The sequence below is a fragment of the Atractosteus spatula genome, chromosome 4 (genome assembly GCF_055471065.1).
Source record: "Atractosteus spatula isolate fAtrSpa1 chromosome 4, fAtrSpa1.hap1, whole genome shotgun sequence".
Taxonomy (NCBI): domain Eukaryota; kingdom Metazoa; phylum Chordata; class Actinopteri; order Semionotiformes; family Lepisosteidae; genus Atractosteus; species Atractosteus spatula.
In genome coordinates, this window is record NC_142709.1 from 30,056,367 (window position 1) to 30,083,326 (window position 26,960).

The 26,960-nt window shown below is 37.1% G+C and overlaps 1 protein-coding gene across 1 annotated transcript in view; it reads right to left on the reverse strand.

Annotated features, from left to right (window-relative positions):
* Positions 1-703: 703 nt before the first annotated feature.
* LOC148836051 (serine/threonine-protein kinase 24) overlaps positions 704-26,960 on the reverse strand; it is a 52,517-nt gene continuing 26,260 nt past the window's right edge. The window contains exons 3-11 of the mRNA XM_088912608.1: positions 18,689-18,745; positions 17,944-18,052; positions 15,395-15,552; positions 11,129-11,314; positions 9,923-10,068; positions 9,451-9,577; positions 7,339-7,407; positions 6,504-6,640; positions 704-4,166 (exon numbers count right to left, since the gene is read on the reverse strand). Of these exons, the coding sequence (XP_088768734.1) occupies positions 4,130-4,166; positions 6,504-6,640; positions 7,339-7,407; positions 9,451-9,577; positions 9,923-10,068; positions 11,129-11,314; positions 15,395-15,552; positions 17,944-18,052; positions 18,689-18,745 (1,026 nt within the window). The 3' untranslated portion in view covers positions 704-4,129. The remainder of the gene's footprint in view (positions 4,167-6,503; positions 6,641-7,338; positions 7,408-9,450; positions 9,578-9,922; positions 10,069-11,128; positions 11,315-15,394; positions 15,553-17,943; positions 18,053-18,688; positions 18,746-26,960) is intronic.

Genomic DNA, 26,960 nt, shown 5'->3' on the forward strand with positions numbered 1-26,960 from the left:
GTAGAAATCGGCTTAGAGTAGTGTTTAAGACTTTGGATGCTACACTTAGGTTGTACCCCTGAGTGCAAGGTATTCACTTAAGACCACCCCAGTAAATTCCCTGCTGTAAATAGGGGTCTCCAGGTTATCACTGTAAATAGGAATTTGTTGTTAATTGACTTACCTGGTAAAAGGAAAAGATCTCTACTCCAAGATGTGAATACAAAATGTACACCACTACTCACCTAAAACAAAATAATTGGGAAGATCTTGAAAAATAAAATAGTTTGAGGATCATTCCCCACCAAATGCTGCATGTTCTTCAAAGTCTTGGATACTTTAGAAACCTCAGTGAGAAGCAAGTATGACCATTTCTCCCTGATCCAAGTAGTAGCGGTTAGTCTGAAAAGTCAAAACACTGGAATGGTTAACAGCCTCTCCTCTCCATCATATTCCTTAAAGGCCACTAAAGTAACAGACTCATCACTCAACTCTGTTAATAAGTACTCAAAAAGAAAAGACAAAATAAAACCAGACAATTTCACTTCAACTTTCCAAAAGCACTTACACACTACAGTATGGCTATAACTATACCCAGCCTAAATATACAATACAGAATCTGAACAAATTATATTTTAAACTTGCATTTGGAATTGGGTATGTTTTGTGATGCAATTTATTCCAAACATTTTAATACCAAAATTCAGACAAGAGGCTCTGAACATCAAGTAAATCTGAATTTTATTTTTCTTAATTATTTGAAAGCTTACAAGGAGTTTTCAATACCTTGGTGTTTTTAATGACATAAGCAAGGATTATATACAGGACTATAAATTGTCAGCAATGTTACAGAAAATGAAATTTACACTTTTTTTAATTAGCATCTGTAATAAGTATCCCATCATTAATAATAAATGTCATAGAGGACCGGATTCTATTTTTATTCTTTACTGTAGTACTTGCTCTTTACACAGTTAAAAAAATATTGGATTTTTCTTATCGATTCATTCCATACATTATACCTGTGCTGAAAATGCATCCTGATGTCCTTACTACTTTATTGCCATATTTGCAAAAGTACAGTAGCAACAGTGTAAGAAATAACACAAAATGATGGCCTCGAGTACCATTTTTTAAATAACCCCCAAAAAATCTTACAAAGTGCAACACAAGGGTTAAGAGTTCAGCTGGACAGACTCCACAAGGTGCAAAATACATGATAAAAAGAACTAAGGGATGACCAAAGTCATGGCACTTCTTTTTCGATTGGGAACAGATGCTTGGTCCTTTGGAAAGGCATGCTGTACCTGCTGGCACACACCTCTGCAAAAGGGACACTATCAAGGTAAAATGGGCAAACAAGAGTTTCTACATACCATGAAGGAGGAAAACCCTCTTATTTAACTTATTAAAACAGAAAACCAACGAGCAAAGCGTGTCCCCAGTTCTCTGGAAATGTGCTGTGTGCCGTAACTTCAAATGTCTATAGCTAACAGAAAACCAAAATCTGAACACACGCACTTGTCTCTTTGAAACTGTGTGAATATTTTAAACTACTGATAAAAGAAAAACGATGATCCCCAGTTGGGCTAACGAACTAGAGAAAGTCACCAACACGTCGCTCAATTTTCTTACCCCCACCAGGCCCCCACCGCTGACAGAAATCTAAGCAAATAAAGCTGTTTGTTCACTTACTGCCAATCCCTTTTTTAACAAAAGCCTTCTGACACGAAATAAACGGAGATTCTCTGAAAGAAAGTCTGTCACCATTTCAAAATGCTACTCCTCCACTTATATCCTAGTTTGAACGGTAAGACTTTCATTGTACACAACACAAAGGACTTCTTTCTTTAAAAGTTAAAACATGCAGGTAAAATGTTTCTCCCCTAAAAAACTGGAATCTATTATTTTTTCTTTTGATACTGCTACAATATTTGTAGATATGCCAAATCCTATGTTAAATTATTGCTGCGTACAACCTTTTGTTTTCCTTGATAGCTGCTGAATTCAAGCTAATTTATAAAAAAGAAATAACACACAATGCTGACTTGGCCAAAAAGGTTTGGCTTAAATCTTTAAAGCTGCAACTTCAGATCCCACTGCACAGTGTGTAGTGATAAGGCCAGCTCTATCCTTCTTTTACCAGTAAATACACTTGTTCCCAATAATGTATGCTACAACGCATACCCTAAACAAGGATTCAGAAATTACATGTGTCACGCACATGAACCTAACTGCACAGAACAACAGAAGTCAAGAAACCTTTGTAAAGGTGATCTCACGGTTTTAAAATTAAAAGTAGTCAGTGTACCTAAGGTAAAAGGAATTGATTTAATGTATTACTGCATGTGCTTATTTCCTACTTGAAGACAGTACACATTGTAGGACATAGTAATGTTACATTACATCTAACAAAGTCATTGTTGTGCTGTTAACATTTTCCAATTTGTATGCCTGTTATAATGAACTTCTTATGGCTACTCCATGTATAGCAAAAGGCAATTATTTTTCTGAGTGCAATTCAAGCAGTTCGTGCCACTTTAACTCTATAAACCACAAAGATGCGAGTGGCACTGAAATCTTCAAAGCAGTTTAAAATCACCACTGTGGAAATCTTAAGGGGAAAGTGTTCCCGGCCACTGGTGTTTTAAGCTATTTTATACCTAGAATAAACTACTTTTTTACCTTCCTTTGAGACGACAAGAGGGAAAAGGGCAGAGAGGATAGCAAAGAAAACACAGAAACTAACTGAGTGTAGAGGAAGTTTTAATAATAAAAGACTGGTTGCAGATTTTAAGAATAGAATTTCTTATTCAGGAAGTATCTTGCCTCAAAATGTTATGCTTCGGTGGTACCAAATGAACAATATAAAAGTGTTGATTTTTCTCTCCCATAACTATTAAGTGGCAAATCATTTACAAATCCTGTCACATCTGCTAACAATAATACATCCAGAATCAGGAATTATCGTAGACTGCATTGATTATTAAGAAAAAATGGGCACTTCACTGTACTCAGTAACAGCTACATCATGGATTCAGATATCCAGAGTTCCAGTCAAGATAACTGAGGTACCTATTTTAATAAAATAATGGTTGGAGGGGGGGCATCAATTTTCCATTTAAGATAAAACCTTACAAATAATAGTTAAAATAAAAAAAAAATCCAAATATCCAAAATGTACATGTAATAAAGGCAAGGCAATGCTCAGTTATGGCCATTTGTGTGATTTTTTTTCTTTTTTAAATATTTACCTTTACTAACAGTATCTACAGAAGCACTTGGCCATTTTATACACAGTGATTTCTTAACACACACTTTTTATTTTTTTCAATATTGGTAAAAAGGACACTATATACAAATTTGTACATCCACCCAACAACATATTCCATCTCCCAGAGGACTCATCTTCTTAAAGCAGGATACCTGAGGTTTCACAAAAATTGTTCAATCTCCTTTAGCACAGTTCCCCAAAACACATTTTCAGGCCTTCAACAGAAACGCACACAGACTCTAGGAAGTACCAGACTCTTATCTTCTGGTTTCCCCTTTATAGTAGCTGGTCTGCAACTTCAAAAAGTTCTTTTCTGGATGCTTATCAAAAACAACAAAAACTAAATGCACCATAAATTAAAGTATTTGAATTCTGGGTTTTTTTAGTACTCTCAAAAATCATAAGTCACCCTTCCTTCCTCAGACCTAATTATATGCAAGTTTTCTTGTAGAGCTGCCCCAAAAGTCAGCAGTGACACCTGAGTACTGGCAAAGACAGACATGAAGTTGCTTTTTGTCAAAAGGGGATAGCATCCAACACACTCTCTCACTCACCCACAAGACTTTCATCGTCCTCCAAATAAAACCATACTTCTCTCTCTGTAATATGTGCCCTGCGACAAATACTTAAAAATAAAAACAAAAACTTAAGAATCTTTTGCTTTAAGCAGTTGAAGAATAATGGCCCTTCTGAGAGACTTCATCTTGGCTGTTGATCTCTGGGGAAATGTCCCACTCCTCCCCCACCTCTGTCTTTACCCCTCCCCTCCACAGGTGCAGGAAGATTCCTCTCTTCACTGTGTGGCATATGTGGTATATCAGAATATAAGAGCACCTCCTCAAAACTCGCAGCCGGCTGAGACCCGGGAGGGAACTTTCACTGGGATGAAGACGATGCCCCTCCTAAAGAGAATCTGAGAATACAAAAGCAAGGTGGCCAGATTAAAGTTCAAGTTAAGAGGGCCTCCCTCAGTAGAAAAGACACATGCAGTAAAAAGATCCTGCGGCTCACTGTTGCACAGACCATGAAGCAGACTTTGATGTTAAACAAAACCGAAATACAGTATGGGTTTTGAGCGTACGTGCTAGTGGGAGGACCAGCCCCACAAGGACCAAGAGAGTGAAGTATCTTCACTGATGTGGGGATCCCCATTACTAACAAAAGACTAAGAACAACTAACTTGTTGTTTTTCTTTTCATAAACAAGGTCAAAATAACTGACCAGGGCTCATTGTTTAAAGAAACAGGAAATAAATGCATGCTGGCAAAACCAAAACCTATTGACTCTTTTCAAGATTAACTTCAGATTCTTTAAATCTAATATGTACTGTCTGTCTCATGAGACCACAGCTGAATGCACTGAGCTGAAATAAAAAATCTGACTGCATACAATGACCTATCATTCTAAATAAACATAAGTGCTGAAGAATAATTTATTTTTTTTACCTTTATTAACAACTATATATTGACAAGGCTAACCAAAACAGATTATATTTTTATATACAATTTTTAGTCCCATGAATTGACACAGTTAGAATGCATCAGGCAGTATAGTGTGCTAGAGAGTAGTAATTCAATCAGTCCATCAGGAAAATTGCTGTGGCTTAGATTGTACTCATGTGAACCTGTGTGATCCCTTTTAATATTAAAGTGGTGTGACAAACTGTTCCCAAACAGATTAGCTGCCACTAATGCAAATTCAAGTTAGAACAGCCCAGTTCTGTTTTCAAATAACACGAAGCACAAGTTGTTTTTGGCAACTACCAAGTAAGTTACATACTTCTGAAATACGACAGTGAATTGATGGATCAATAAGACAGTGGAATTGATTTGCGTACAAAATAAAAATTATTAGAATTATTCATATCTTTTCTAAAATGAAAACTGACATGCTACAGTAACAGATGTCACTACTATGAACATCTGTGCAAAGAAATATTGATGTTGGGTTTCTCTAGAATGGACGTTACATGTGAAGAACAAGTTTGAAAGACTATATTTGTACCTTTAGTAACATGATAACTGACATCTAAATCATTTGCACTTTTTATCAGATTGAATTCAGTGTCAGAACTTTAATGATCTATAAGATAGTGAGAAACAAGTGTATGCTTATAGCCCTAAAAAAAACAGATTAGTAAATCAAATTAAGGTTATAAATTTTGCCATGATGCCAAAGCTTTATAAAAATCTTGTTAAGATACAGTTTATTTAAAGTTTATTTCCCAAGTGCTGACCAGTGCTTTGTTTTAATTTAATAATAATTACAGGGAAGCAAAGACTCGCAGAATATAACTATGCTAATAAGTAATCATTATGCTACATTTGAGTGGTAAAATGAAAAATACAAAGACCATTTCTACATATTTAATTGCTACTCTCCTCATGATTATACCTACCACATTTGGAGTGAACTGGCTGAAGATTTGTTTAGCAGCAGCAACTGTAATTTTTGCAACAATTTGTTCAATTTCACAGCAAACAATTTTTTAATCAGGACCACAAGTCCTTAAAACTATGGATCCTACAGTGCATAGAAGATGCCTGTAAACACAGCAGTTTACAGCCTGGACCATTTGTCAACAAAGTTAGTTTGAAGTTTCAGTCAAGTTGCAAAAAATCAACTTTAGTATATTGTGTATGTTCATTTTTATTACTAAATTGCAGGTCAGCATTGCTCTGCTCTTTGTGTTTTTGTTTTCTGAACATTAACACTGCCCATGGTTGGACACAATGTCATGAACAATTAATGGGCTGGTTTCTCTCCCTGCACTTGCTAATTGAGACGTTCCTTATAATATTGGGGCTACATGACCCAAGATGGCAGCCTGTGCGATAAATTTTTGAAAAATCTTTCAAACTCTTCTTCAGAACAGTAATCCACAGTTCATTGGTTCTTTAGCATGGTAGCATGTATTCATCCCAGGCTGCCATTTTGATATCAAAATTCATCACAGCCAAGCATCCTGAACCATCTTCTTAAAGAAGATTTTTAATTATATTTGAAAGACGTTGTACAGGTTGTCACTATGGTTAATGACAAATGTTTAAACTTTTTTTGGTAAAGGACCATAGTTTTTGTCGTGTCTATTGCTATGTCTCTGGCACCACGTTTACCACATTTAGAGTTGATTAGTTGTGTTGCTGTTCGAACAGGATAAGTTTGACATTTCAGAAGGATAAAAGCTAGGAAAAACTCTTTCCAATTACAGCGTTCCCCCCTAAAAACAATAACAGTAACCACCTCTTACCTCTGGAGTCTCTGCACTAGTTCGGAAACCATTGAGTCCGAGATACCAGGACAAGCTTCCTCCGCTAAGAAAATGGCTTCTCTCAACTCTTCCAAAGCTCTTGGTTTGCCACTGCTTGCTTCATTTTTCTCTTTCAGCTGAAGGGGTTCACAAAGAAATCAACTGAAGCATAATTTTAGAAAGAAATTACAGTGTCATCATCAGTGCAATCAGTGGTTTGATGAAGACTGTTTTAACTAAAAGATGATTAATTCAATCCCAACTGAATGCAGTTCCTATTTAGTTTCATGCATTGTTAAATTCAAAACAATCTGGAGTGAATACTTTTGTTAAACTTGTTTTTGTTGTGGTGAATGTTATGCTGGAACATTGTTATTTGGCTTAAAGAGTGGAACCAAGGAAAACACTACACTAACGCCTACAATTTGAAAGCAAATCCACAACACACAACTGTTAACAGGAAGATCTGAAATGCATTCAATTTATGCATGGTTATGTAAAACAATTACCAAATGCTGTGTCCTGTCTGCAGAAATGATATCTCCAGGTTGCGCGTCTGCCATTTAGACCAGAACATGATGAATATCACACATATTCTGTGAATCCAATTTTTCTTTGCATGAATTTCACAGACTGCTTTTTTAAAGTGTGAAAAGGGATTCTTGGGAAAACACTGACAGAATGGAATTAAAAAAATGTTAACACAAGTCCAAATGTGTTTTGATTATTTGTTATGTAATTGACAATACAAATACAATGGCAAAAAGTTGCCAATAAGCAAATAGAAAACAAACAGTCACACAGAAGGTGTCTCAATTCTAAGAAATGCACCTACCTCAGCAAACAGTGGAGAAATAATTGTTGACAAACTCTGCGACAGGGGCCTCTTTGGAATGTCTTGTACCTACAATGTAAAAAGAAGTTTAGTTTTAAGTGCTCTTTCATAACAAAGGACTGGGAAGACATTTGACATCTCCAGATTATGAAGTCACACAATGTTATATGACATCACTGAATGGCCAGGAACAACATACAGAGTTTTTAAAATTTGCAATTTGTAATAATTTAGGAAGAAAGTTTACATCAATTTAGACGACACTTACACTGCACAGTTCAAATAGTAAGCGAGATATGATTGAAATTTTAAGAGCAAAGAATTCGTGACTAGGGATAAAAAATGTGGACAATCAATTCATATTGACTGTAAATAACCAATAATACCACCAACCTAGAATACTGTATACAAAAAGTGTGGAATTCATCCAAGATATTTCTGGACTGATTTCTTCAGATAAACAGGTTATCAACCCTTGCCTTTAAAATATCACTTCTCAAATACCCACTACTGCAGATAAATTCTGGACAACAATAACTTACAAAGCAATGAAGTAGCGTAACAATAAATATGCTTTTTTTCTTTTTGGCAATGTGCTCTCAGCATAAAAATGGTTTGCATGCAAAGCACAAGAAAAAGCTTAAGGGGAATGTCTAAGTTCAAAATAAATATGCTTGATATTATTTTGTCTGCCATAAATGGTCAGTGAGGCAACAATGGCCCACTTTGACCTCAGCAAGCTGTTCAAGTACATAAGCACATATCACAGCAGAACATCACCTACGGTCTAAAGGGTCAATTTCCCCATTTTCAGATTTAAGTCCTTAGGGACTATATTAACACTATATTAATGTGTATAGGACACATTTAAGTCCTATGAAGCATGGACACACCTGAAGAAGGCTCCACGGCCGAAACGTTGTGTTCTCTTTCTTCTTTTTTTCAGCATGGAATAAACCTATTACTTGTTCTTTTAGAGCCTACGCATGCTGATGCAGCTACCCACCTGAACTACTTAGTCCTATGAATGTGGTGGGCCTATTCAAGGGTCTGAAACAAGCTGCCCATTTATGTTGCTAAATCCAGTGCACTGGCGTCTTTCAAGAAGCTCTGTGGGAAACTACATGGAAGTGCCTTTAAAAGCCAGAACAGGAGGTACTTCTATACCCAAAGGGTTGTGGGAGTATGGAACAAGCAACCCAGCCACTTGGCTGAAGTCGTTATTTTGACTTGCTTCAAGAAACAAGCAAAATCTTTGGATCAATTACTAACTACCAAACAGGATAAGTGGGCCAAATTGCCTTCTCTCATCTGTAATCTTTCTTATGGTCTTAAGAAATGGCTGAGCAAGATCCTGGGATTGGGATTCAAGCTACTAAATGCGAATCTGGAATGAAACAAATTATTATTTCACTAAGTCTATATGCAAAGTAATAGCTAAATTGAAATATTAAATTACACAAACCAATGTTTTTAAAAGCATTTTGTGATGTGCTTTGCTCTGAATTGAAATTTAGTCAATTCTTGATAAAACTGAATAAAAACAATTGAGGCTTGCAGAAACAAAATTCAAAACTACTTCTGCCAGAGCCTTTGTGACTAATGCGACCTTGAACTTAACAGAATATGAATAAGGAACGTAGTCTTGATAAGTGTTGATATTTAATATTATAATTAAAACACCAGCTGTATAAAAGTCTGCTGCCAGATTGCTTTGGAATTTAGAACAGTGTAATTATATATCACACTTTAGAATGCTTTGAAAATTAAGTTGATATTTTTCCTGAAGCTGTTCAAACATAAAACAAAACACTACTAATTTCATTTTTAGCAGGTGGGAATCTGAATAGAATATTAGATTTTTCTTTTGTGATTTAAATTATTTCAAAAGGAACTAAATATAATCTTGTCTACAAAACCTCCTGCTTTAGCAGATGTCCAGGGAATAACATTATTTTGAATAATTTACAGAAGATAACCCCAATCCACAACTTAGAAATGCTGGGTTTTACAAATATCCAAAGAGAGAACAGGAATATGCAGCTTTTTTAACAGAAATTTAGTTCTATGGGCAGAATGAATGCATAATATCATATGACAAAATCACCTGACCTTGTTTCTTTCAAGCTCGTCTGGTTGGGCGGCTCCATTCTGTAATTTTTTGGGATCCTTCTCCTTGATTGTATTGAAGATCCAATCTCCAGGGTCGTTTCCACCGGATGCCTGCCCATCTTGTTCTCTGGGAAAAAAAGCGGAAGAACATGCAAACTGAGTGAAAAAGGTGAATGAATTCTGTGGGTTTAGTCATTCCATTACATATCGGAAATTTACAAAACCAGCAAGCTTTCAATTAATCTTGGAATTCAATAATGCATCACTAACACCTGCATCATTAATGCACATAAAAAAACTAACATGAAGCATATGCTTTCAAGCAGATCCATTCCAGTCTTTTAAACCCACAAAAGTGAAAGATGTTATGCCACAAAACTTAATTTTTGTTTATATTTGAATCTAAATGCACCAGCACTTGAACTCAAAAGGCTGGGGAATAGAGTTAACAATTCACTGTAGAAAAACTTACGAATCGGACTCTTCTGAGCTGGACTCATCGTGCGACTGTTCTGCTTTCCACCTCTTGTACCTGTCTATCAGCTCTGTCAAGTACGACGTCTTCTTGGCGTGCCGGACGATAAACTTGTGCTTCAACAGCTCCTTAGCTGTTGGTCTCTAAGAAAAACAACCCAAAAAGGAGAGCTCAAATCCAGCTGTCCGAGGTCAAGAAAATGAAAACAATGAATCTTTTAAACTTTCTCTCATTTATAAACATAAGTGAATATCAGTAAATGTTTCTAAAATTTGAAATAATTTCCTAAAAACTATAATTTTCTTTCTTAAACAGCCTATTTTCCTCAGATGTTATGCTGCTTGTATACCAGTAGATAAAATCTAGGTTGTGCCAGACTTTAAGAAAGAGGCTTAGGATCTGAAATATGGCTTTCAACCAGGCCCAAGAGCAAATGCCTCCACACGCTTCTGCTTCAGAAACCTGGAGGAGCTCTGAGAAATAGCTAACATGTGTCATCAGGATGAACTATGCATGTTGTGTGTGCAGCCTGCTTGGAGAGGAAACAATTTCTTACAATAATTGAGACAGGAGTTTATGTAACAGTGAAGAAGAACATGATTTTAGGACCTGCTGTGAGCTCAGAAAACCATATGCTAATGCCACTGTGAAGCTGAAGTCAAAATGTAATTGTCAAAAGACGAGACTGCTATTGGAAAGGTGCGACTTGCACATTTAGGACAGCTATTTTGCAAAACACAAATACTGCCTGTTGCCAGACATGCACAATTTTGCTGAAAACCAAGCATGTTATGGGGGTTTAAAAAGAGATGGGTTACTGTTAGTTTCTTAGTGTGCAAGTATCTCAAGGAACGCAAGTAACATTGTTTGAGAAATGTTACAATAGAGAATAATACACTAGTTTAAAACAATTTGATTACACCCATTAAGTCATACAGGAAAACTACAGGCCTACAACAGACTACTAGGCCAACCTCACCTTCAACCAATAACATTCCAAAGACTTGTGAGCAGAACAGCTTAATATAACAGAAGAAATAACCAAGAAAGGGATAATTAAGGACAATTTTTGGCAACAAGAAAGCCTTTGATACCACACCATGGAAATAATTTTTGTAATTTTTGATTTGGTAAATAATGTAATATAAAATATAAAAACAAAACAAAACAGAAGTGACAACACTAGACTGTGTTCCAACTTACGAAACTGGGTTCTTTGTTTAAGCAGGCTTCTACAAATTCTTTAAGAGGTTTGCTGTAGTTTCCTTCCAGTGTGGGTGGGTTGTTCTTTGGAATGAGGAACAGGACCTTCATGGGGTGCAGCTCGGAATGAGGGGGTTCCCCCTTAGCCAGTTCTATTGCTGTTATTCCTAACGACCAGATATCTGCCTGGAAAACAAACAGATCTACATAAATCAGGCTAAAGAAAGATGAGATTAAAATTTTATTGTCAGCACCTACAAAAACTGTAAATAGCGTTATGGGCAAGTTCCTCAGCTTGTTTCCTTGTTATGTTTTCAAAATGATGTTGTACAGTCACATTTCCCACACTCTGAACCCTGCCATAACCAGCAGCCATATCACCCTACAATTCACAACTGGCAACCCACTAAAGCTAAGCAGGTGTGAGCCTGGTCAGTACCTGGATGGGAGACCTCCTGGGAAAAACTAAGGATGCTGCTGGAAGAGGCCAGCAGGGGGCGCTCTCCCTGCGGTCTATTTGGGTCCCTATGTCCCAGTATAGTGACGGGGACACTATACTGTAAACAGGTGCCATCCTTCGGATGAGACGTAAAACCGAGGTCCTGACTCTCTGTTGTCATTAAAAATCCCAGGGAGGTTCTCGAAAAGAGTAGGGGTGTAACCCCCTAGTCCTGGCCAAATTTCCCATTGGCCCTTACCAATCATGGCATCCTAATAATCCCCATCTATGAATTGGGTTCATTCTCTCTGCTCTCCTCCCCACTGATAGCAGATGTGTGTTGAGCGTTCTGGTGCACTATGGCTGCACATTGGTGGAAGGGAGTCCCCATTACCTGTAAAGCTTCCAGAAAAGCGCTATACAAGTGTAAGCAATTATTATTATTATTAAGATGAGAATGCTACAAGTATGCTGTGGATGCCCTACTGTCCAGACATGAGCCTCATTGAACGTTGTGGAATGAGCTGGGATGACAAGTGCCATCTACGTTTCAGAGGCCAGTGAACTGATACAGGCGTGCCAGCTTCTATTACTCTATGAGAGAAATGGGACAGAATCTCACAAGACAGCATCTGCAACCTGAAGCAAACCACACGTCACTGATGTACAGCTTGTATATTGTACATCTTAAGAATGAACTCATTTTCAGTTGAAATCTAGAGGTTCTTTGATAAATGAGTAACAGCAGTAGATAAATTATCTAGTGTTTCCTAGTAAGCACAGAAGTTTTGATTGCAAGAAGGTGAAAACGCTTTTCAAATTCAAAGGAATGAATTACATTTTTGTTGCAAACCACTTTTTAGCTAAAGCGGTCCTGAAAGGAGGACATTGTCCTTTGTCCAAAAAACGGTCGAGAAACCGTGCTTTAGGAAGCAATACCAAATGATTTAGAGTTAACAGAACCTGAAAGGCTGCATATTTAGTAGCATCTCCAATGAAAGGTCACTTCGTGCACTTCATACACTGAGTGAGGGTCAGGTGTCTCACCGGATAAAACAGAACCAACAGCCTTAAAAGCTTGACGGTATTCTCAGTTTTGTAATGTTCAGAAATCACACACTCACTTGCATAGAGTGGATTCAACTGCTGCGTATTTGTCACCGACTCCAGGCAAGGTGTAGGAAGTGTCTCTTCCCACCCCCCAGAAAACAAAAAAAGTTTATGACTGCTAACTGTCTTTGCCACATATCATTTTGCGAAAGCCACAACATCCTGTAAAGCAAGTAGTAAACGCCCAAATTCACAGGCCTGCAGCTCACTTCTCTTTTCAATCTGCACTTAAAAAAGCTCCAAAATGTTGCGAATCATAGTCATAGACATTTGTCAGTGAAACTATTCAGCTTGGAGTATCAGCCGGGTAAGACCTTAAACAATAACAGGCCTTTTTCAGCATTTCAAAATACCTTGCCAGCCTTGAAGATGGTAAAGCCTCAAATGCCATAAAAGAAAATATATTTACTGGATATATGGGATGAAGTAAAATGTTTGTCTCCTGTATTGCTGTGATTAGACACTAATTAATATTCATACACATAATTCATTTGGCTCTTCATTTCCACCCGAACCTGGAAAGGTGTTCATTTTAGCATAGCCTATAGGTACACCAGACATTGATGTATTATATTTAAAGAGCCAAAGAGGAACATGTTAATTGGTTTATTCTGAATTAATATTGGCCTTGTTTAAATAAAATTTTAATGTCCTTTGCATCACTTTCTGTTGGCATGGGTTTTACTTCTTTTTGCCTTTGGACAGCATGCATTTCCACAGTTCAGATTAGGTGGTTCATTTCAGGTTCATGGCAGATTTGCAAAGTCCCGAGAAGTGACATTTTAAAAAAGCCACATACGCATAGAATCCCACTGTGACTCTTTCTTTTCTTTTTACACCTTTATAAAACAATACTGCTAGGAGACTCAAGTTACAGTACGCTCATAGAAGAAACATTTGATACTTTACGCACTGCACATAATGGCATTTGACTACTTTATCTCTCTCAGAAGAGAAGCATATTCAACCTCTTTTTGCCACAATAATGACAAAAGAACATTTTTTAACTAGAAATTATGAGATTCTGGGAAATAAGCCAGAAAGATAATTACTCTATGTGCCTTATATGCATATCTTTATGTATAAATGCTGTAGAGCTTCAGGGTCATCAGAGTGACCTGTATTAAAACATTCTCCTTACAAAAATTAAGAAGCACACCTATTTTCCTATTTGAAGCCATGATCTTTAAACATAAACTTCAGTAATTGAGCTTGAATGGTTTCTGTTTCAGTTTTTCATACAGGAAATGTTAAACTGTCTAAAAATAAAGCACTTATGACAACTATTTTAAAAAACTTAAATTTTCTCAGTTTCAAACATAAACCTCCTAGAAAATGTGACATCAGTATGAGTAACCGTCTGCTCACATCAGCTGCCCTTGAAATTCCACTAAAGCAGATGCAGCATTTCCAGGTGTTAAAGACTCTTTCGAGATCTTTCAGCTCATCTAGTCCTGTTGCAAAACATGTCAGGTACCAAAAAAAACAGCAATTTCTGCTAATCACAAAATACCTGTCGCTGCCCCTGTGGAGTATAAAGAAAGAAGGTTACACCCTCTTTGAGTGAAAACGGTCAAGACGGTGGTATCTGAGAGGTGTTTTGTGGGGCTGCTTGTCCCCCCTGGGTATGTCCCTTTTGTAGTCCCTGCTCCAGTGAGTATGGACATCAGGCAACCCACTGATCTCCCCAAGACGATAGGTTAGATCTCCTACGAAACATGCCTGTTGTTTCGTAGGGGATCTAACCTATCACCTAGATCAAACTAACAGAAAGCTGGACCTGACACTGCCTATGCAACTTGCTCCTTAGCTTTACATCTACTGCACCCTATCTCCATTTTGGACTTACAATTTAGAGCATCCATTGTGCGCATTCATGCTAAAAGATGTTAAAATTTCAGGTCTATAAAAAATAATGTACACTTGCCTTTCTAAGGTTCATTACCAAAGCTGCCTCATCTTTCAAGATTTTCAGTTCTGACATCCTTTTGACTAATCCACTATTACATTAAAGCTTTGCTGGGTTTTCTCACTGTTCTCAAATTGATCTAATTAAAAAAATGAAATTGGGCAGCTTTTGGCCTGAACACATGGGTGCTAAGCATTTGTTGAACACGACAAGTCACGCATTCATTGGGACTTATCCAACTTGTGCGTCACTTTTGGTTAATTTGTCACAGCACTGCCCCACATCCTTTTAAAAACTGTGTAATACACATCTCAGACGCAGCAGGCGAAACACACGTTTTAGGAACTATAAAACAGAAACTAAATTAGAAACACGTCTAGTCAAAGTTGTGGAGAGCAGCTGGTCCGGTTACCAGTCTGCTGCAAAAGAGTTGGGAAATTCAGTGCTCTTTGTACCTCTGCTTCAGTTTACTGTCTGTTTCTCCTTTACGACTCCAGGTCTGAGTAGGGTGTTGTTTTTCCCCAAGGTCAAAAACAAGATGCTAGAGAAACCTAGCATTTTAAAATTAGATGCTAAATATATTTTCTACTATGACAAGAAACATTTCAAACCTAAAGGAATAGGATGCCGATATTAACCAACCTCCCGATATCAATCTGTAAGGGGAGGAAACATTCACTTATAAGAGCTTTTTTTTGTCTAAACAGCTAAAAACACGCTCCAAACCACCAGGCAAGCAGAAGAAAGCTTTTTTTCATTGTTTGTACAACATTAGAAAAAAGGTTTCTTAAACGGGGACAAGTCTTACCTTTGAGTCATAAGCAGACTGCTTTATTACTTCTGGGGCCATCCAGAAAGGTGTTCCTACAAAGGTGTTTCTCTTTATCTGCGTGTCTGTGAGCTGGCCCGCGACGCCAAAGTCTGCAAGTTTAACATCACCTTGCTCTGACAGCAAGACGTTGGCGGCTGTGGAATACGGAAAGGCAGATGGAAGTTAGCTGCTGAACTGATCAAAGGTTCACACTCTAATAAAACAGCATTCCTCTCTGTGGAATGCAGATGGCATCACGGAAAAGCAATGTCAATTTCAAGGTTCTGCAGATGGGCTATGATCTAGATCCACAGATATTTCATTCAGAAACAACTAATACCACATAGTATTCTATATAGCATAGGCATTACATTGTTTTAATGCAACAATCTTTTCAGGAAATACTTTTTTTCTTTAGCTAAGTAAAATGGTACTTATCCACTTAACTATGTTTTACAGTACAACTAGTTAATGAATGATACAGAAGTGAGATAAATATATATGATCATTTTTTTCCAAGAAGTCAAGCATTTCTAGGCATTACTAGAACAGCTTTTGATTTTAATTACTAGAATAATGGATTTTAAAGTAAACTCTTTCTTCTATGATAAAAGAGATTTTATTGAGGTAGATTTTAAATCTGGGTATCACAGAAATGAGTGCAGTTTTATTAAGTTCTTAGTAACTCTTAACTTCTTGGATACAACAATCAACTCTCCACAGTGGTGGAAGAAATGTTATAGGATCCCATTGCTGAAAAAGCACAGCGACTGTTGCACTGTTTAAAAAAAAGGAACAGCTTTTATTATTTAAAATAATATTCCAAATAATCATATTCACATAAAAAGTTTCCTATTTAAACTACTTCATCGATGCAAGCAATAACTCACTGAAGCAAAGATTTCCCACATACAAATATGCCCACGGGCAAATCCAACATACACAGCTGTTGGTATGAAATTAACTATTATGTGGGGGAGGCTGAAGGTGTGTTATCATCTGTGCTGATGAGTGGTACCTCATTCAGGCTCCAATGTTACAATACTAACTAAAAATGAAAATACAGAAAGGAATTTTGGAGGAAATAAGAGTTATACTTATTTTTAAATGTAGCAAAGGCAATTGTTCCTCTTTCTTTCCCATTTAACTCCCTTCTTCAAGTGGTTTCTGCTACTAAGCACACACCGAGAAAGCAGACTGTTCATAAGGCCCTTACAAACATCACGCCACACAAAGAATGCCTCAGACTGGAATTAAAAATGAAATATGTACAATCTTCTGATCATCCCTCACTTAATGAGTCCCTGAATGTCAAGATATCTACTGCAAAGAATCAGAATGATTTTGTTTTACTAGTGCAGCTTGCGTTGACATCACTTTAAAACCTCCTTGAAAAAATCGAAAAGATTTTTATTTTAGCCGAAGGTTAAGTGCTAAGTTTTTTTTAATGGACAAAATTATGCTGGCAAATAAGTAATCTGTCAATTCAAAATGTAAGTAATTTGTGAAATCAATCTGTCAGGTCAAATCAAATCACAGGGGAGGGCTTCTTTTTTGCCGAGGGTTATAGCATCTTTTTGTCTGTAGTCTGTTTCACGCTGTATGATTTTTCTATTAAACGGAGCCTGTTACCAGATTCCATACAGAAAGCAAAGCTCTGCAGGATCTGAAGCAAAATGCTGACTGACACAAATAAATCAGAGGCAGATACTAGGCGAGTTAAGTTTCTTAGGTTTCACTTATGTGGTACGAATGTTAACAATACAATATGCATTAGCTTTTATAATAATAATGAAAAACTTTTTATATAGCGCCTTTAAAGGTGGCTTCTCAAAGCGCTTTACAGGTTGACAAGAACAATAAATAAGAAGAATACACAAGATAAAACACAATTACTATATATAGAGGAGACCGTGGATGGTGCTACTAAGAAAAGCAGAGGGGTGAAGAATGGAACCAGTTAAGTAAAGGCTTTTCTGAAGAAGAGGGTTTTGAGTCTGGATTTGAAGGAGTTTAGAGAAGGTGACTCTCTGATATCCTTGGGCAGAGAGTTCCAGAGCTTGGGGGCATAACAGGAGAAGGTCCTGTCACCCGTACAATATAGACGGGCTTGGGGGACAGTAAGGAGAGCAGAATTAGAAGAGCGAAGGTTGCGAGGTGGGGAGTAGGGCGATAATAGTTCAGACAGGTACTGAGGTGCCAAGCCATGCAGAGCCTTATAGGTGAGCATGAGGATTTTAAAGTCCACACGGAATTTGACCGGAAGCCAGTGCAAGGACTCCAGGATAGGAGTAATGTGAACACTTGCACTAGACCTGGTCAGGATTCTGGCTGTTGAATTTTGGACATACTGCAGCTTGTTCAGAGTAGATTTAGATACCCCAGTGAGTAGAGCAGTACAGTAGTCAATTTGAGAGAACACAAATGTGTTGATCAGCTTTTCAGCCACAGTTAGTGATAGGATAGGGTGTAGGCTATGCTGTGCCTTCTGATGTACAGTAGTCAAACTCGAATTTAAAAGGAAAAGATTTAGTTTGAGAGCTTACCCTTAATATCTCTGTGGATTTTCTTTTCTGAATGCAGATATTCGAGTCCTTTCAATATTTCTCGAAGAATTGTCGCAATCTGGGTTTCGTCCAAAGGCCCCGGCTCCAACTGGTAAGGTACCACAACGTAAGATTTCTCAGACTCAAAATAGAATGGCTGGACTTTATTTAACTATGAACACATAGTTAAATAAAACTCTCCTGGTTAATATTATAACAAGAACGCAAACTATTTTTATCCTAAGATTTAATTATTTGCTTGCATGAAACTTTACCCAAAAATCTGTCAGTATAAGTTTTGCACTGGACTCTATTTAAACAAACAGTGTACCTGCAAGTACATTTCATGCAAAATTACAAATTAACAGCCATGTACACATGCTTATAATATAAAAAAGAATGAGCTACAACAATACTACTAATACTGTGTGAATTTTATTTTAGACATATTTTGATGTGTAGTAATCATTAGTTTGGAGTACCATTATGAATATTTTTAATGCACAGTATTTACCAAGATAAAACTATGTATTTACATATTAAAAAATAAATCCTGAAATCTGTACTTTGCTAAATACAAGGAAAAGAGCATCTGAGAGTGTGCTTATTTTACAATCCTATCTTCTTTAAACACAAGAATTTGACATAAAAAACATTCATTTGCAAAGACTCAATTTTTTGTGCAAAACTATGGATAGTTTATTGAAGCGATTGATGTAAAACAGATTTTTTAAAGCAAACTCACCAAATCGAGAGCAGATCCTCCACCTAAATATTCCATAATTATCCATAATTTCGTATCCTGAAACAGAATAAGTAAAAAATAATGTTAACACAGAGCCTATCTTTTGTAGCAGATAAGACATATTCTCACCCCAGTCACAGATCATCATAGCCAATTGAAGTTTGAATGCCACCTGAATATGTGCTAGAGCAGTTAGATAAAACACAGATGCACAGTATATCAAGGATACTTTTCTTCTGTATCCCAATGGAAAAAAAACTACATTTTTTCTAGGAAATTAACTGCAAGTAAATTACGGGGAGGTCCGTTCAGGCTGTCGTCTTTGTCATTTACATTGTTGTTATGAAGTATAATAAGTTAAAGAGAACAGAAACACAGCTCAAAATAAGGACCCATCACATTTTGCCTTTCAAAAGGCTTCTGATCTTTCAGAGGCATAACCTGTTTGCAGTACAATAGGAAGTGACAAAAGGAGAGAAAGTTATTTATCCTGTACAAATCTTAATGCTTCTGATGGCTGAGATTTTTTCAAACATTTGCCAGAGAAGAAAGGATGGGCTCAAAATAGGAAGTGTAATCGACTAAACACTAATCGGTGGATTGCGTAGGTTTTGATCGATACAAAAACTCCTCAGTTGAGGAGTCTATCCATGTGTAAAAACCCAAAAATCAAAGCAAAAACACATAATCAGCATTAGAAACTACTCTAGACAGTGGGAGAGCTCACAATGGCTACAGCGAGATGATATGACTTGAACTATGCAATGGAACCCCATGTTAACTAAAGGGAAGGACCTTAAATACAGTATCTGCATTAATTTTAAAATCTAATCTCAACTAAAATAATCCCATCATTGCAAATTGTTAATCAATTTTGCTAACTGAATGTTTGGTTTCTTTAACAACAGCTATGTAAATGCTGGTTACATGCTGATGGAACGTCCTTAATAATATTGTTCACTTATTTTGTAGTGTTTTTCAGGAACTGCTGTATGATGGCACAGAGGTATTTCCGCACAGTCTCCACAGCCAAGTCAAAGCAAGGTGCAAAAAGTTGCTGCGGGAGAAACTTCACAAAGCATTCATTTATCTTTATTGTTTTATACTAATATGGTCCTAAGCATTTCCCAGTAGTCGAATGGCTCTTGGCAAAAAAACATTACAGATGCTTTGGCTAAGTGTTTTCATTTGTTTCTGTGAAGTACAGTACCGTTAAGAAAATAAGTGCATCTCTGGAAGTTGTGAGTGATGTCAGATAGCCGACTGTGCTTGGCAGCAACGCCTTTGTTACAGGGATGTTAACAGTGATTATAGAGACAGGGAAAAATATTGAGGCGCAACTCTGCAACCACTGGCCCAGAGCTTTACGTACCTTTCCCCTTCTCTAAGAGCCATTACCACTTAAAATGCAGATCCAAGGGATGAAACAGAAAAGGTCTGTTCTCAATTACTGGACCTACAGCTAACAAAAGCTACATATTATTCTTGTTACTATGAGACACTAACACAATGACTAAAAAGCTTCTAGATGCATAAATGAGAATTGACATGTATTACCACAAAGTCTGCTAGAGGGCATTATTTTGAAAGGACAGATACAGTTTTAACAGTTATATACTAAACAGGTTAATTGATCATGCAGATGGGGAGATTAACTTTTTAAAAGAAAATGCCATGATTAAAACTCTAGTTAAAATGCTAGTGCAAAATGGGCATTCCTGAAGGCACTGCCATCTAAACAGCAAAAGCAGAATACTATAAACCATACAGGACTGCCATCTCACTGTTATTTTTGCTTCGTGTTTGGTTTTCCTAATAAAGTCTCATGGACTTCTTTACTTAAGTGGCTTGTCCCATCATTTCCACAAACACCAAGACCTGAGACCCCTTAAAGCAGACCAATTGTAAAATTAAAACAAAATGTTATTTTAGATCATTTTTATCTGGGGACAGGGCCAATTTAAACAAAAAAATATTTTCAGACGCAAGTCAAAGAAAGGATAAAGATAAGCATTCATTCACACTACATTCACTTTACTCCAAATGTTGACTACAAATAACCCAGCTAAAAAGTTAGGCAAAACAACACAAATTAGATTCACCAAGGTGCAGAAAAAGGAAACAATATAAAAGGGAGGGTTGATTATAAGTATGCACACTACCCTAATTTAATTCCCTTACGATGATCAAACACTTCAGAGTTTCCATTTTGGATTATGAAGCTTAAGTTTAAGGTTATGTCTTCCTGTATACAATGAGCGTCTGTCAACTTCTGTCAGAATAATTACACTAAGGATCTTTTTTTTGTTGTTGGATTTAGACAACCCATTTAAAGCGTTTGATTTTTTTCCCTTGAAGCCACATGTTTTAACCCCGTTATACAAATACAACAAAAACGCTTCAAAGATGATGCTTTCAAAGAAACCTCCCCCAGTGAACCTGGAGCGACCAATCACACACATCCGCCTCTGTGGATAACTAGGTCACACAAAGTATCGGCTGTATACAAACGGCATTAATAGAATTCATTATGATTAACACTCCTCCCTAGATAGGTGACCTCATGCTGCTTGTAAAAATAAAATCCAATAACAAGGTTTTAGTATGCTGCATTTTACCAGATAGGGCTGATTTAAAATAGTGGATCTTTTCCTTAAAGAAAATATAACATTAAATACCGCTTGAACCACTGCGTTTGTGTAGCCATGTGATGCAGAAAACAAATTTTCTAGTTGTGACCAATTTCCCAGAAAGCTTTACAAATCTCCAGATTAATTACAAGACCATCCTGGAAGCAGCCCCTTTGACTGCCTATTTGAAACGGGAAAGAAGCTCGCTTATCCACATTGATGTGTGCGGAGGTAACCTTTCATTGTTTTTGCAAATGACACAACCCAGTACAGCCTTGGCCACAATAAAGGAAGTATTTCGCAGTCGCCAATAATTCAAGGAGTACCGACTGCCGTACTGCACGTAACCAAATGAGAATGTGGAGCGGAAATAATAGAAGCACCACACTGTGCCGTTTGTTTCAGCAGCTAGCAGCTTTCAAGGGTCTCAAAACAGTCTCAAGTGTAAAGCAACAAACAAACTTCGCAGTTACTAGAGATGGTAGTACAAAAAAATAATGCCACACCACACATCTATTTTCTAAGATGTCAAAGACAACAGAGCGGGAAGATGAGACATCGAATCCAGAATAATCTGCAGCAAAAACTCAAGACTAGCAATGGTCCATTTATACAAGGCTCGGTCAGTCAGAAGAGCATTTTAATAATAGAACTAATAAGCAAGAGCACACATGAACATAAATTTCTTTATTGCTTTAGGATCTGATCGTGGACTTCAGTCCTACAAAGCATTACCACAAGCCGTTGAGAATTAATAACCACAGGTTTGGCAATCTCTTTACAAATTTCACAACGCTGCCAACTGGCAGAAGGAAAAAAACAACACAGCAGCTCTGAAATACTACTTGTGGGGTGGATGTCAGTCTGAAAAAGCATTTGTAACGTGCTTCAAGAAAAGGGGAAAAAAAAGAAACAATACAGTGAAAGGAAACCAAAGCATAAATGTGAGCCACAACAGTCGTCTGTTTACATTTTAACCAAGAAAGTTAAGAGTACTGTAAGAAAGCAGACTTGAACTCCAGACATGTAGATCAGAGGGCTTAAAAGGTGACGAGTTTCAGTTCTTCCCATTTGAAGCACATTGTGGGCATCTACGTTCAATATTCCCCCCTGCAGATTTTCTTTGCCAGAACTCTGCAAGCGAAGCTCACTCTGACACGAAGGAAGATACCAGTGATCTGTGTTTGGCAGGACTACTAACAGGTCATCTCTTATACTTCGCTAACTACAGTAGGTACTTTTCCCGTCTTACAATGGAAGAATTGTAGAATTACGCCAACGCACAATATTCTCTTGACAAGCTGTAGGGTCTTTTCCATTATCGTGGATTTTGATTTCAAGACAGCGGCTCAGGTTTAACTCATTTGACATCAAGGAAGTTTTATGCTTAGCTGGGAATTTAACACATTTAACATCCCCTATCAACATGTGGATAACACAAAAAAAACTAGAAGATAAAGGCTGAAAGCCGTACGGTAAAGAGAGATCCATAACTTCTTTTGTACTTAGGCTTACTGGGTTGAGTGTAACGTATTAATACATTTTACATAAGAATAATTTCCATGAATAAATCTTCCTGAAGCATTAACTATACAATACAAGCAACACCTTACAGCATAGTGGATTATAAATAAGGGCTTTTGTGACTGTGTACCGTAATATTCAAACATGTATAGCTTGAAAAGCTGATTTCTTTAAGTCTTGTAATGTTGGCAAAATGTAAAACCAACTCATACACAACTAGAAAACTAGATCACTGGTGTCATACAGGGTGTTTGCCTGCAATATTAAAAACACATTACATATATTCCCAGATCACTCCAGACCTGGTAAACAAGTTATACGTGAAGTTATTTTCCAATAGCTGCAGTTTATGTAGATTATTTACATGTTATAATTACAGTGTGCCACCTTTGTCCTTTACAAAGAGCTGCAAATTCTAATGCCATAACATGAAGAGGAAAAAAGGTCAACAAATAACATAAATGAAAATTCTAAAGGGCAAAAATTCAGAGCACTTGGCATATCTGTGATAACGTTTCACAAGCCTGTGAATTTATAACCTGTCCCATCCAAGAAACAATTTTAGTTGACACTCTTTAAGAAACAGACAAAATAATGGGTGGGCTAACAACTGAACAGCTTATCTAAGCCTGAAAGTGTTCACATTGCATATTACAATTTATTTTCTTATCTCATTAAAAATTGCAGATCAAGCATGCTTTTTTTTCTTTTTCATATAAAATCAGAGCAAAAGACAGGACTCAGTCAAGATTTTGGAAGTCTTTATTTTAGCTAGAAGATACTAATCTCTCGCAAGATAAACTTGCAATGACCTCTGCAGAAGCTGCATGGTAGTTCAAGAGGAAACACATTCGCCAATTTCCTACTATGGGCGTTACCTGAATGAAGGCTCTCCCGTCAGGGGAAAAAGCATTTTATGAAATACTACCACACATTTTTCCCTATGAAGTATGCAAGCAATAAACTCTCATTTTAAACAAAAGAATGCTTACTGTTTCTGCGTAGCCATTAACAACTTCCATTTTTCTAAAGGTTCTAGTTGCAAGAGCTAAAAAAAGACATTTCCTCCCATTGCCAACTTCCAGTCAGGGACAAATGACACAAAACTCTCTAAGAAGTACAGCACAAAGAATGCCACTGTAGCCCTTTTCACCACACTATTTAATGCTTTTCAGAGTGAAAGCAGTTTCACTTTTTGCTGTCCAGGCTTTGATGCTAAGCAGGCGTTGCCAGTCCTGAACAATGAGATGAAAGACTTCTAAAATAACTGGACTTAACTCTACGCCCTTGGGTCAGTGCTGCATAATCTAGCTCTTGCTAAATTAAGAGAATTACATTATAAAGTGCAGAGGAGAGGTAAACCCTGTCTCCTGGGGAAAAATAAAACTTCCACCAATTCTAAAATTACTGTGTGATCCTTTTTGACTTGGCATGCCAAACTAGAGAGCTGAATAAGTTAAAGGAACAGAATTTGCAGTGGTGTGTCACACGGCAACATAGAATATATTGACATAAAAAGACCGATAGTAAGGAAGAAGAGAAAGAGGAACAGTAGGGAAAGAGAAACAGAGAAGAAAAAGAGCATACTCTCCCCCAGCCACTCTTCTCTCTCTCTAAATTTATGATCTGCATGAAGAGTTTGTCAAATCAGTATTGGAGACCCGATTCTGCCTAAATAATTTGAACCTTGTTTTAAGAGAGCTAGCAGATCCTGGCTATGTAGTTTGAACCTTGTTTTAAAGAGCTATCAGTTTCTGGCAAAGTAATCTGAACCCTACTTTACAGAACTAGTTTTTAGGAAATTCTGATTTCCTGCATGGGAGAATCCTCAGTTTAAAAACATTCTTTCCTAGGTGGAACGGACCTAGGACCTTCCACCAGTCCTAGGTGGTGATGCAGTTTTAGAACAGGGAGACTGATTCATTCACTTTTGGACATTCATGTTGTTAGGAAAGGTGATTTAGTCTTGGGGATGAATTCTTTTACTAGGATGCAGCTTTTCTTTCTTTTTGTGGCCTATAAAGGTGTTGCACTGTGTTTCAAATTAAAGGGGTAGAAGTTTGTTTCTTTTTGCGTTCCACATGGTTGATCACTTTATTGTAAAATTAAAGCATTCTTACTCATGGCAGATGCTTTGGACTGAGTCTTACTGCTAACTGCGACTGCTTAACAAGATTGACAGGCCTGAGTCTAAGGCTCTGAAGCATGGAGAAACACCTGCTACCCCACAGACAGGCATGCAAACTGTATCCCCAATAAACCCTTGCAGGCAACATCCGAGGCCATAATGTGGAAGAAGAAACACAAATAAAGCAGTCTCTTTTAATCATTTTTTACCGTATTATTTAACACAGTGATTCTAAATATTCTTATGGATATAGGGAAGTCCTTAGAAATAGTCCAGGGGTTCTCCAGATTAATTCTCTTCCCACGGGTGAAGCTCAAGAAAAAATCCACCAGCTCCAGTAAAACCATGATGTCAAAATATTTTAATGACATCTATACCCATACATATCGCTGGAGAATACTAGTAACACAGATCCAATTTCTAACTCCCTCAAATTCAAGCCATTTGCCATTTTAAAAGTAATCAGTGTATAATGACTACATTATTGTGTAGTGTTTGCCAAGACAAAAAATCACAAAAAACATACAAACATTGCATAAAAACAATGTTTCAAAAGACAACATTTAAATTGAGGCAAGATAGCAGTGATGCAGAGACCAAGATCTAGAAAGTTAATTGGTAAGAAGAAACTGTTTATAGTTCCATGAAAAGGAAGTTCCAACAAGGCCCACATGCAAGCACAATGCATACTACCTAATGAGAGATTACAATGCACTGCAGCTTAAATCAGCGTACAATACCACCACCATCTAATAAAGATGTCCAGAGTTATAAATTAAAACAATGAATATTTGCTACCCTCCAATTAAAACAAAATCAGCAATTTAACACTTACCAGACAGTATGAGACTGAATACTACTTTAAGTAAGAATACACAATATTCTAAAACTGAACACAACATTGTTACGATATTATTTTGGAACAGTGAAACCTGAAACAGAGGGCACAAGTGGAAATTGAGGACAGGAGGCACTTTATCCGAATGGTTGTGGCAGTATGGGACAAGCTTCCCTGCCATGTTGTTGTACCCGATACCCTGGCTTCTTTCAGGAAATGGCTGGATGAGACCATTACCTCAATTCAGTACTAACAAGCAAACAGGCGAGAGGAGCTAAATGGCCTGCTCTCATTTGTAACCTTTCTTGCGTTCTTATAAATGGGAACTTCAGTGATATGCATTTAAAACTGAGAACGAGAGACGCTTATTCACACAAGGGGCTGTGGGAGTGAACTAGCTACTCACCCATTCCTTCAAAGTGGATATCATTGCCTTTTTCAAATAACAAATGCCAGGAAGAGATCCTTGGATCAATTAGCTACCAAATCCCAAGCCAGCTAAATGGATTGAATGGCCTTCTCTAGTTTGCATACTTCTGTGATCTTTTATTCAAAACCCCAGAGGTAAATAATATACTGTAGTTATATGAGCATATAACTAGACCCATGAAGCCTTGCACATACATCTAAAACAAGAGATAAGTATCTGAATTACATTATCACCGACTGCAATAATAGCCTATTCCTGGCCTACATGAATGTGATGAGGACGCAGGTGCTAAATACATACTACTTATTAAGAAACTCACATGTAAGTCCAATAAGAGTAGCAGACTCATAAATGAGTCATAGGCGCACACATTACATGCTAACCAGCACAGGAAAAATTATGCGTGTTTTTGTACTATGAAAAATACAAATATAAAATAATAATCACATTCATTCTCCATTTAAATACTATTTCAGCATACCTCTATGTTGATTGCTAAACTTTAACTTTTTAACTTTAACATTCGGATCTGCAGATCATGAGGCAGCCAAGTATTTTATTCAGACTATGAATCAGAAGCACTTTGCTTCTTCAGACAACAGAAACATTCTGCTAAGAGCACCTCTGTCCCACTTGGCCATATGAAAGATTTAGTAGCCCGTAATTTTTAGAGCTTTTGAAAGTGCCACATCGTCTAAAACAGAGTCGTGCTTACTCTTTCA